This window comes from Medicago truncatula, chromosome 4, assembly GCF_003473485.1.
Source record: "Medicago truncatula cultivar Jemalong A17 chromosome 4, MtrunA17r5.0-ANR, whole genome shotgun sequence".
NCBI classification, from domain to species: Eukaryota; Viridiplantae; Streptophyta; class Magnoliopsida; order Fabales; family Fabaceae; genus Medicago; species Medicago truncatula.
Genome location: NC_053045.1, coordinates 17,573,147 through 17,585,529, shown reverse-complemented (window position 1 = coordinate 17,585,529; position 12,383 = coordinate 17,573,147). Strand labels below are relative to the sequence as shown.

The following is a 12,383-nucleotide window of genomic DNA, read 5'->3' as shown; positions in this document are numbered from 1 at the left end:
GCCAACATGCTGCCTATAGTGCCATCTGACGTTGCTATATACAATTTCATTCTTCTGCCCTTCAATAATGGTGAAAGTATTGGAGGATTTATCAAATATAACTTGATTTCATCGAAGGCCTTTTGGTGCTCCGGCCAATATATCTTCTTTCTTTAATCGTAGTAATGGCGAGAAAGCTTGTGTCATGCCACTTAGATTCGATATAAACCTCCTGAGAAAGTTGATTTTTCCTAACAATGACTGCAACTCTTTCTTCGTAGAAGGAGCTTGAGTGTCAATTATTGCCTTGGTTTTGTTCTGGTTGATTTCGATTCCTTTTTTATGCACCACGAAACCTAAAATATCACCTGCACAAACCCCGAATGCACATTTTAATGGATTCATTTTCAATCCATATTGTCTCATCCTTTCAAAAGATTGGCGTAAATATCCCAAGTGTTTTTCCTTTGAAGAAGATTTTACCACAATATCATTGTGCTCTCTGATTTTCGGATATCAAACAATTGATTGATTTGAATCGTCAATCTTTGAACTCTCAATTTTTATTCGTGGGAAGGGAAAAAATGAGTAAAAACCCTTATCGAGACTTTGGATTCGGGGGTTGGTTTCGAATAGGGAAGGTGTTAAGCACCCTAAACGACTTCGGTACTCCGAAGGAACCGCTTACTTAGATGGATTTTTAAAATTAGAGAAAATTAAAATGATGAGAACAATATTTTGGAATTTTTCTAAACACAAAAATGTCAAAAAAGTGTAAAGACAGTATTTAAAAATAAAGACAATTAAAAATAAGAAATAAAAAAAAATTGGCTCAGCAGGATTTAATCTGGACCGTTGGATGAATCCAGAGGTCCAGGTCTGAATCTCAAGATCTCATCACAGCCATAGGATCTAAGATCCAACGATTTAAAAAAAAAACAAAAAAAGGGAAGGATATACTGGAAGCACAGTGACCGTCAGATCAAAGATCTGACGGTTCAACAGCAGGCACGCAGTATTCCCACACAAAAGAAACAAACACTCAACCACATACGAGATGCATCATCGGCCGTTAGATCTACGATCTGACGGCCTAGCTTTAACCGTACACAATAATACGATGGAAAAACACACATGGAATTAAAATAAAATGATGAGGTTATATAAAGCGGTTTTAACAAAAAAACACACACAAAACAAAATCCTTCTCTCTCTAAGTCACACTTAGAGAGAGAAGCTCTCTTCTCTTTCTTTCGAAACAGACCGGGGAAGAAGGAGGAAAGAACTCCGACGCGGCGGCCGGCCGGTTTCTGGCGACGGAGCCACCGCGTCAGAAAACTCAAACTATACTTTTTAATTTTTTTTTTGTGGATCTACTTCTTCTCCTTCTTCTTTGTTCGAATCTACACTCAAATTTTTGAAAACAGTTCACATAAACCCTAGATCTAGAAAAAACTTCATCAACAAAAACTCTTTATAAACATTACTTCATCACCAAATACGAATACAAAACGGAAGAGATCGAGGAAAAGAGAAAGTAAGAAAGCATTACCTCAGTGTTTAGATCGGAGAAAAATAACTTGTTGACGGAAAACTCCTTGCTGCTTAGCTCGTGAATCCGGCTCCGTTCCTTGCACCGTCACGGTTCCGTTTCTTCTTCTTCACCTCTTTGATTTCGTTTGGTGCTTAAAGGTTCCGATCTGGAATTCTGTGTTGAATCTTGTTGTTGTTGTGTTAGTGGAACTTGATTATGTGTTGGTATACAATGAAAACGAGAATTTGGATCTGTATTGTAATGTTTGTGAGTGAATTCGAGAAAGGAAATTGAGTGGTGGTTGATAATTCTGGAAATTATACTTGAATGTTCATGACGTTTATGTGATGTTCATCATTTTGTGGTATTTTGATCTGTAACTAGATGAGAGAGAAAGGGAAAAGGTGTTTGTATGTGATAGGGACCAATCTGACCCGTTTTCTGACTCTGACGCGTTTTTCTGACTCTTTTTTCTGACTCTTTTTTCTCCCTTTTCCTGTAGCAGTAATTGCAGCTATTTATACTGCTAAAAACTAGGGTTTTGGACTAAAGGACCAATAGGTTTTGGACACCTGGACATGACTGAAACTAAAGACGTAAAAAAAAAAAAATCAATAAAAAAAGTTAAAAAGGAAATACTTGTAATGAAAATGATAAACATGACATTCAAAGAAAAGAAGGAAGTTAAAATCAAATGATGAAAAAAAATAAAAGAGGAAATTAAATTATGAGAATAAAAAATAAAGATAATAATAAAGATGGAGAAAATGAATTAATAAAATTAAAAATTGTCTCTTTCGGAAACCAAAATGAGGTACTCCAAAGTAACCTCCCTGTCGAAATTTTGTTTGAAATGATTAAAAAGACGCGATTTTTTTAAAATACGATTAGACCTTTGACTGTTACGACTAAAAAGACTATAAAATGCCTTATAAAATGACTTGACTGTTATGACTAAAAAGACTATAAAATGCGTTATAAAAATGCAGATGGAGTGATTTTAATTGTTGTAAAAATGCAAGCGGAGACTTAAATGCAAGATAAAAGATTTTTAAATGATTAAAGACGAAAAACACGAGTTTTACATGGTAAAAAAAACGAATAAAAGAGAATGTTGACTATTTTAAAATATGGACAAAAAAGATTTTAAACGGTCCAAATTTGGGGTATGACAGATGCCCCTATTTAAGTTTCTTCGTCATGAAGGTTTTAAAAGGGAAAACTTTTAAACCAAAGGGTCGAAGAGACTTAAATATAAAATAAACGCCAATTTTGGATCGTTTGAAATACCAGAGATGCGATGCTAATGAAGGTGATGATATGACCGAACATGATGCAAGCATGAATGTACAGATGATGCATAAAGACTGACTGGGGAACAAATGGATAGGTATCACTAGGGAAGGAAATGATAGATAATACTTATGATTGTTGTGAGATAGCTTGAAACGACTGGAGTATGAATGATAATGTTTGTTAACATCGTTTCCATTGTAAAGGTAAGGACATGGTTTAGACGATGGTGAAAGTAAAGACATGATTTGCCGACGAGTGGCGAAAGTAAAGACATGATTTGCCGACGAGTGGCGAAAGTAAAGACATGATTTGCTGACGAGTGGCGAAAGTAAAGACATGATTTGCCGACGAGTGGCGAAAGTAAAGACATGATTGGCTGACGAGTGGTAAAAGTAAAGACATGATTGGCCGACGAGTGGCAAAAGTAAAGACATGATTGCCGACGAGTGGCGAAAATAAAGACATGATTTGCCGACGAGTGGCGAAAGTAAAGACAAAACGGACCGACAGAGTTTGCTAACATTGTGGGATAGCGAACACACAGTAAACATGAAGACATTATAAAGCTTGATATCAGTGGGGAATAACTTGATAAGGGTAAAGCTGAGGGGAAAAAGAATTTGTTTGAAGACAAAGGGGAATTGTATGGACTGATTACTAGTGAGACCTGCCACTTTTGAACTTGTTTGATTTGATGACATTTTGGAGTTAGACACACTGGGGGTGATATCTGAGGATATTGAAATAAGCCATTGGGTAAAAATGAAACTATGTATGGATGATATTTATATGCGTGCTATGTATGCATGAATGAATGAATATGTATGAGACTCATATGATGGTATAATAGTAAGATTGTTGAGACGGGACTGGGCAGGTCTACAAGGAGAATGGCCCGACGTCACTGTACGAACACTCGAAACCTTCATTGGGGATAAAGTCACGGGGGATGAATCAACCATTGTTGGGGTACAGCCCTTAAACATACTGCTGGGGTAAGTCCTCACAAACTGGGGTAGAAGTCGCCATTTCACCAATACACCGTATTTTCATGCTTGAATAGTCATTGCCTTTTGTATATATTTTTTTGAAATCCCTAACTTTTGCCTGGATCGTCCTTTCGGATTTTCGATCCACCGGGGAGACATTTTCTTTTTCTCTTTTTGTATGCCCCTAATTTTTACCTGGACCGCCCTTTCGGGTTTTCGATCCACCAGGGCGCTCTTTTTTTTGGTTTAGGCCGCCCTCTCGGGTTTTCGACCTACCGAGCTCTTTTCTCTTTTTTTTTTTTTTTGCAATGACTATTTCTTCTTTGTTGAATCTGCTTGTTTCGGACCAACTGTTGACACTTACTTATGTGATACATGTTTTTAAAGATAATATGTTTGTCATTTATTTTTATTTTTTTTTTAAAAGAAAACATAAAATCTTTAGAAAGGTTTTCACAGTTTTTGCTTCAAGTACTAATACTAAAAATGGAAGAAAGATTTTTTGCACATAGAATAAACAAGAATTCCAACAAAGAGGCACATGCTCAAATTGATTTAATAGAAATGGTAACTGGCCAAAGGCATGGCACCACAGATTACAAAGAGTTGGAATATGGTAATTATATGGGACAGGTGCATTGAACACAATAACCGTTATACTTCTTAACAACTTTGAATTCCACAGTTTGGATGCTTCAATATTAGAGAACTTTTGACAGTCAAGGTGTCTCGGGCGAGTGATGCTTCATCTGATGCAGTTACTTGTCTTGATCCTTAATTTTTGCATAGGTCTCCCTTGCGGGTTTTCGATCTATCAGGATAATAATTTTTAATAATTTTTTTTTTTTGTCTCTAATTTTTGCCTGGACCGCCCTTTCGGGTTTTCGATCCACCGAGACGCTCATTTTTGGTTTAAGCCGCCCTTTCAGGTTTTCGACCTACCGAGCTGTTCTTTTATATATATATATATATATCTAGACAAAGTATTTCTTGACTGCATCAGAATTCACGGGATGAGGTAACTCCTCTCCATCCATAGTTGTAAGAATTAAAGCACCACCAGAGAAAGCTCTCTTCACCACATAGGGGCCTTCATAATTAGGTGTCCACTTGCCCCTAGGATCTGGTTGAAAGGATTTGATACATTTGACCACAAGATCTCCTTCCTTGAATTCACGGGGATGAACTCTTTTATCGAATGCTTTTTTCATCCTTGACTGATATAGTTGTCCATGACATAAAGCGGCCATGCGTTTTTCCTCAATCAAATTCAATTGGTCGTACCTGCTCTGGCACCATTCAGCTTCAGACAATTCAGCTTCCATCAAGACTCTTAAAGAAGGAATCTCAACCTCTACAGGTAGTACAGCCTCCATACCATATACCAAAGAGAAAGGGGTTGCCCCTGTCGAGGTTCGCACTGAGGTACGATATCCATACAAAGCGTAGGGTAACATTTCATGCCAGTCCTTGTAAGAAACTACCATCTTCTGTATGATCTTCTTGTTTGCAGCTTCAACTGCCCCATTCATCTGTGGTCTATAAGGAGAAGAATTGTGATGTTGAATCTTGAAGTCATCGCACAACTCTTTCATCATGTTGTTATTCAAATTTGTGCCATTGTCTGTGATAATTCTGTTGGGAACACCGTAGCGGCTGATGATGTTGTTCTTGATAAATCTGACCACTACCTGCTTGGTCACATTGGCGTAAGATGCTGCTTCAACCCACTTGGTGAAATAATCGATAGCCGCTAATATGAAGCGATGCCCATTGGAAGCTTTTGGTTCAATCCGACCAATCATGTCAATGCCCCACATAGAGAAGGGCCACGGGGAAGAGATAACATTGAGCATAGATGGTGGTATATGAATCTTGTCAGCATAGATTTGACATTTGTGGCATCTCTTGGCATGATTGTAGCAATCAGCATGCATTGTTATCCAGTAATACCCAGCCCTCAATATCTTCTTTGCCATGGCGTGCCCACATGAGTGAGTTCCGAAAGAGCCTTCATGTATCTCATGCATCAACTCTCTTGCTTCATGCTTATTCACACATCTGAGCAGGACCCCATCAAAGTTTCTCTTATACAATACGTCTTCGTTAAGGAAGAATCGGCTTGACAACTTTCTCAAGGTCTTCTTGTCTTTGTTGGATGCCCCAGGTGGGTATTTTTGAGTTTGAAGGAAGACTTGGATATCATGATACCATGGCTTGTCATCATCAACTGCTTCGGCCGCAAACACATAAGCAGGTCGGTCAAGGAATTGAACATTGATTACTGGTACAGTATTATGACCATTCACTTTGATCATTGAGGATAAAGTAGCTAAAGCATCCGCCATTTGATTCTCATCACGGGGCACATGGTGTAGCTCTACTTTGTTGTTGAAGAAAGTCAGCAATCGTCTTGCATAATCTCTGTAGGGAATCAATCCAGGATGATGAGTTTCCCATTCTCCTTTGATCTGGTTAATCACGAGAGCTGAATCTCCATAGATGACAATTTTCTTAATCCTCAAATCGATGACTTCTTTGATACCCATGATGCAAGCTTCATATTCAGCGATGTTGTTTGTACAATCAAATTGTATCCTTGCAGTAAAAGGGATGTGAGTACCCTTAGGGGTAATGAGGACTGCACCAATTCCACTACCATAGACATTAACGGCCCCGTCAAAAATCAAACACCATTCGGATTCAGGATCAGAACCTTCACCGAACACCGGTTCATCACAATCCTTCGCTTTTAGATACATGACCTCTTCATCTGGGAAGTCAAACTTGATTGGTTGATAGTCTTCAATTGGTTGATGGGCCAAATGGTCTGCCAAGATGCTGCCTTTGATTGCTTTCTAGGTGCGATACACAATATCATACTCGGACAATAACATCTGCCATCGAGCAATCCTTCCAGTTAAAGCTGGCTTCTCAAATATGTACTTGATTGGATCCATCTTGGATATCAACCAAGTTGTATGATTAATCATATAATGACGGAGACGCTTGGCAGCCCAGGCTAAAGCACAACAAGTTCTCTCAAGTACCGAATATCGGGACTCACAATCAGTGAACTTCTTACTCAGATAGTAGATAGCATGCTCTTTCTTTCCGGTTTCATCTTGTTGACCCAACACACAGCCCATGGAATCTTCCAGTACTGTTAAATACATGATCAAAGGTCTTCCGTCAACTGGAGGAACAAGAATTGGAGGTTCTAACAGATATTCTTTGATTTGATCAAAAGCCTTCTGACAATCAACATTCCACTTCACCCCTTGATCCTTGCGGAGTAACTTGAAAATTGGTCCACATGTGGCAGTCATGTGAGAGATAAATCTGGAGATATAATTCAGTCTACCAAGAAAACCTCTGACTTGCTTCTCTGTCTTTGGAACAGGCATTTCTCTGATGGCTCTGACCTTGTCGGGATCAACTTCAATACCCTTTTGACTGACGATAAAGCCTAGGAGTTTACCAGATCTGACACCGAAAGTACATTTGTTAGGATTCAACCGGAGCTTGTACTTTCTCAACCGCTGAAACATCTTCAACAAATACTCAACATGTTCTTCTTCTATGCCAGACTTAACAATCATATCATCTACGTAGACCTCGATTTCTTTGGGAATCATATCATGAAAAATTTTAGTCATGCCTCTCTGGTAAGTGGCACCAGCATTTATCAATCCAAATGGCATCACTAAGTAGCAGAAAGCGCCCTAAGGTGTGATGAAAGACGTCTTTTCTCTATCTTCCGGAGCCATCTTTATCTGATTATAACCGGAGAAACCGTTCATGAAGGAGAAAACCTTGCATTTAGTAGTGTTATCAACCAATACATCAATGTGAGGTAATGGGAAATTATCCTTCGGACTAGCCTTGTTCAAGTCCCGGTAATCGACACACATTCTGACTTTGCCATCTTTCTTTGGAACGGGCACTATGTTGGCCAACCACTGAGGATACTCTGATGTGACCAGGAAACCTGCATCAATCTGTTTGCGCACTTCCTCTTTGATCTTGAGGGCCATCTCGGGATGAGATCTTCTCAATTTCTGCTTTACCGGAGGACACTCAGGCTTCAAAGGCAGTCTGTGTTCCACAACATCAGGGGCTAGACTCGGCATGTCCTTGTATGACTATGCAAACATATCGTCATATTCTCTAAGAAGCTCAATTACTCTTTCCTTAACAGATACGTCCAACAATGCTCTGATCTTAATATCTTTCTTGTCTTCCTCAGTACCCAGATTGATGATTTCTATCTCTTCCTGATGAGGCTGAATTGTCTTCGTTTCTTGTTCCAACATCCATTTAATCTCATCAGGAATCTCCTCATCCTCCTCTACCATAGCCTCGTAAACCGGGACCTCAAAGTTGGGAGGAAGCATGGGGTTACTGTGTTCAACGGGCTCGCCTATGTTTAGTCTGCACATGATTCATGATTGATTTTAATGAGTAAATGCAGACCTTTGATTTTGAAATTTAAAAGAAAAAAGAGAACAATTTTTTTGGATTTTTCTATTACCATTTTTTCCAGAAAATGCAAAGAATAAATAAAAAATAAAAATAAAGGCCGTGACAGAAACGACGATTTTCATTTATAATAAAAGTACTGTAAGCAAAGACAAAGCCCTACATGATTTCACTTTCGTCTTGGGCAGAACGAAAGGAGTTTTCTCAAAAGTAAAAAGAAACAAAAGACAATACAAACATATTACTTAGAACGGGGTATCACAGAAGGAATGTCCACAACAATCCAGTTGCAGCATGCTCCTCCAGGTGTTACAAAGATAGGTGCCACTCCTCCAGGTGCATCATCGGTAATTGCATTGATCTCTGGCGAATCGTGGATGAATCCAGCACTGCGGAAAGAGCCTTCGGTAGGGTCAAACATCCCAGACCTGCTGTTAAGAAAACCAATCCCTTCCTTGCGCTTGTTCTCTGGTAACTCCAATAGCTGACCCCAACCTTCAGTTTTGCCTTCCTAGATTACCCTCTGGGCGTCCTTCAACGAAGCCATACAAGTCTCAATCTTACCTACACTTCCTTCAGCAGAGAAACCTTGGAATGATGACCCGTCTGAACTACTACCACCAATAACAGAGAAAGCAGACAAATTGCTGATCAAAAAGGCTGACTCGCCACTCACAGTAATGAGCTTTCCATGGCTTACAAACTTCAGCTTCTGGTGGAGAGTGGATGTCACTGCCCCAGCGTCATGAATCCATGGTCTGCCAAGTAAACAGCTGAAAGAAGCCTGGATCTCCATGACTTGAAAAGTAACCTGAAACTCATGTGGGCCGACTGAGATGGGCAAATCTATCTCACCATATACTGATCTTCTGGTCCCATCAAATGCCCTCACCGTCACCTTACTGGGCCTCAAGAGAGCCTCGGAATATGTCAATTGATCAAGGGTTGATTTGGGCATCACATTAAGAGCAGAGCCGGTGTCTATCAGAACATTGGATAAGGAGTCTGCTCTGCAAAGTACAGAGATGAGTAATGCCTGATTGTGCTTCTTCCCCTCCGCTGGGAGGTCTTCATCACTGAAACTTAGACTGTTACATGCGGTCACATTCCCCACAATACTTTCAAACTGACCCAAAGTCACATCATAATCCACAAAAGCCTGGTCTAGTACTTTCTTCAGGGCATCCCGATGAGCACCAGAGCTTGATAACAGAGACATAATGGAAATCTTTGCAGGGGTTTGTAACAACTGGTCCACAACCCTGTATTCGCTCCTCTTGATCAGCTTTAAGATTTCATCAGCATCCTCATAGTCAACCTCTTTGGGATGCTCCCCAGCTCTACCTTTACCTGTGTTCCGCTCTTTTACTGTTTCTTCGACCGGAATACTAATGCTTTTCTAAACCACAGCGGGAAGAACGCGGCCGCTTCTCAAAATCTGACTACTCTCGGCAATATTGTCCACAACAGAGGATGAGGTCGTTTCACTTCCGGGTTCTAGAATTGTGCCTTCATACTTGTAAGGTACGGCTTTCTGAGAGGAAGGAGGTACAGGCCTAGGGACACAGATTACCAGAGGAGTGGCAGCGGGCTTTGCACTGTTAGGGTTTATCACAAGCGGCCTCCTAGCTCTGAATACCGGGGTGACAACACAAACAGTTTTGCTCTTGATTTCTTTTGTAACCATAAGTTCCTTTTTATCTAGGAGACCTTGCACATCATTCTAGACTTGCATGCAACCACGGGGATCCACCGAACATACATCACAAGCCTCGTGATCGTGACTGAAGAGAGCCACTTCACACATTTTCACATGTATCGGTACCAAAGGGGTCTTGATGTCACATGCGTAGAGAATGCAAGCATCTTCCTGATAGTCTTGAATCATATTAACAGCAGGCCCATGGGGAGGTAGGGGATTGTTCTGGGCAACATGATCAGGGTCGGCGAAGGTTAACTCTTTGCTATTGAGCAGTTTTTGGACCTCTTTCTTGAGGGCATAACAACGTTCCGCATCGTGACTTGCTGCCCCTTGATGATAAACACAATGAAGTTTAGGACGGTACCAACGTGGGAGAGGATCTGGAATGTGAGGGGGTGGTAGTGTGTGAACCAGGTTTTGCGCGAGCAAGGAAGGAAGTAATGCTCCATAAGTCATTGGTATGGGATCAAACTGTTGTTTTTGATTCTGCTGATTGTAGGGAGCTTGAGGACGGGGTTGTTGTTGTGGTGGGTATTGTGGTCTTTGCTGGTATGGTTGTTGAGGGTAGTAGGGTTGTTGAGGGAATTGTTGTGGGTTATATGGTAGTTGATATAGTGGTGGATAGTACGGTGAAGGTCCTTGAGGTCTTGGTGGTCGATAATTTGGGATCTGGGGAGCGGTCATTTGTGGGGTAATGTTAGCAACATAAGGATGATTAGGGTACACAGGCTGAGATCCTCCATGGGCCACCATGCCGACTTCTTGAGCATTCCTCTTTGAGTAACCATTACCAAACTTCTTGTTACCATTAGACGAACTTCCTGCAGAACCACCTGAAGTACCAGCTCCCTTACGAGCCCAATCCTCAATACGTATCCCCGTCTCTACCAGGTCGGTGAATTTCTGTGATGCACAAACAATCATTTTCTCTGAATAGCAAGGGCTCAGAGTCTCATAGAACATCTCGGATAATTCCCTTTCATCCAAGGGCGGACGAATCTGGGAGGCCTTCTGGATGAAGCGTTGTGCATACTCTTTGAATGATTCTTTGTCCTTCTGGGTCAAGGACTGCAACTCTTTGCGACTAGGCGCCAGATACGTGTTGTATTTGTATTGTTGCATGAAAGCGTCAGCCAACTGTTCAAACGTAGTGATGCCCTTCAATCCCATAAACCAAGTATGTGCAGGACCGGTCAAACTGTCCTGGAAGCAATGAATGAGCAAAGGTACGTTGTTCCTGTAAGCTATCATCTTCGTAATATACATGGTTAGATGATTTTGTGGACACGAGTCCTCCTGGTATTTCTCAAACACAGGCATCTTGAATTTTGGGGGTATATCCACATCTGGTACCAAGCAAAGATCATATATACTCTGGACGACTACTTCTTTACCACGCATGTTACTCATCTCTTTTTACAAAGCCCCGAACCTCTCTTCCCAGTTAACTGCTTTGTCGTCCCCCATCACACTGTCGGAATGATAAATCTGCTCTTCCTGCTGTGGCTCAACATGCACAGTGGGTCCTGCTTGAGTCATAGCAGCATGAGGAAATAGCTGGCCCATCTGAAAAAGTGGTGAAGTCTGTTGACCATGAGCGAATGGCATTTCAGTAGCACTTGGACGAAAACCCCCATTAGCTACAAGCGGCATGCCCCATGGGTAGCCTGGAGGCATGGAATCCTGAGGAGTAGAAAAGAGACCCTGGGGGCCAAGAGGACGGAAGCCTGAGTTACCCATAGTTGCCATATTACCAGAAGAAAAATCAGTCATTAGAGGCTGGGTGAGGCCGATAGTTGCAGTAGTAGTCGGAGATGGTTGCGGGGGACCCTCAGGTGCAGCTGTGACGACCACAACAGGAGTTGAATTGGAGATTGCCGCTTGCTCTCTCTCAGCCATCATAGTCTCCATCATAATTGCCATCCTTTCCATCTCGCCCTTGAGGTTACCAAGCTCTTCTCTGAGCTGAGCGTTTTCCTGTTCTGCTGCTAGCATCCTCTTCTTGATATGGGCTCGAGTGTTGTGAACGCGAGTAGGTTTGTACTGAATATGCCGGGCCACTTTACTTTTCTGAGGCAGAGATGAAGAGAGTATGAGACTTGGTTTTGACACTTTTTATGAATGCGATATGATGCATGATATGCTATATGCCAAAATATGCAATTTTTATATATATATTTTTTATCGAAGGACCTATAGAAGCAATTTTGTAAACATATCAACCTAAACAATTCATTAAAAAACAAAGTTGATTACAAGATAATTCCCTTTCTAACAACAAAGCCAAGGGATAGACAAATTAAAACAAATACAAAATAAATCCCTTTTTAACAACACAGCCAAGGGATAAACTTATAAAAGTAAAAACATAAAGCAAATAAAAGAAGGCATGGCAAAAACT

At 40.8% G+C, this 12,383-nt stretch overlaps 1 protein-coding gene across 1 annotated transcript; it reads right to left on the bottom strand.

Annotated features, from left to right (window-relative positions):
* Positions 1 to 10,003: 10,003 nt before the first annotated feature.
* Positions 10,004 to 11,392, bottom strand: LOC112418341 (DNA translocase FtsK-like). Its single transcript, XM_024774642.2, has one exon. The coding sequence runs from the start codon at positions 11,390 to 11,392 to the stop codon at positions 10,004 to 10,006; it is 1,389 nt and encodes a 462-aa protein (XP_024630410.2).
* Between the last annotated feature and the right edge of the window lie 991 nt (positions 11,393 to 12,383).

What these genes read in the sequence shown, in the direction of transcription:
- LOC112418341 (XM_024774642.2), bottom strand. Translation starts at nt 11,392, where the DNA reads ATGAGTAACATGCGTGGTAAAGAAGTAGTCGTCCAGAGTATATATGAT.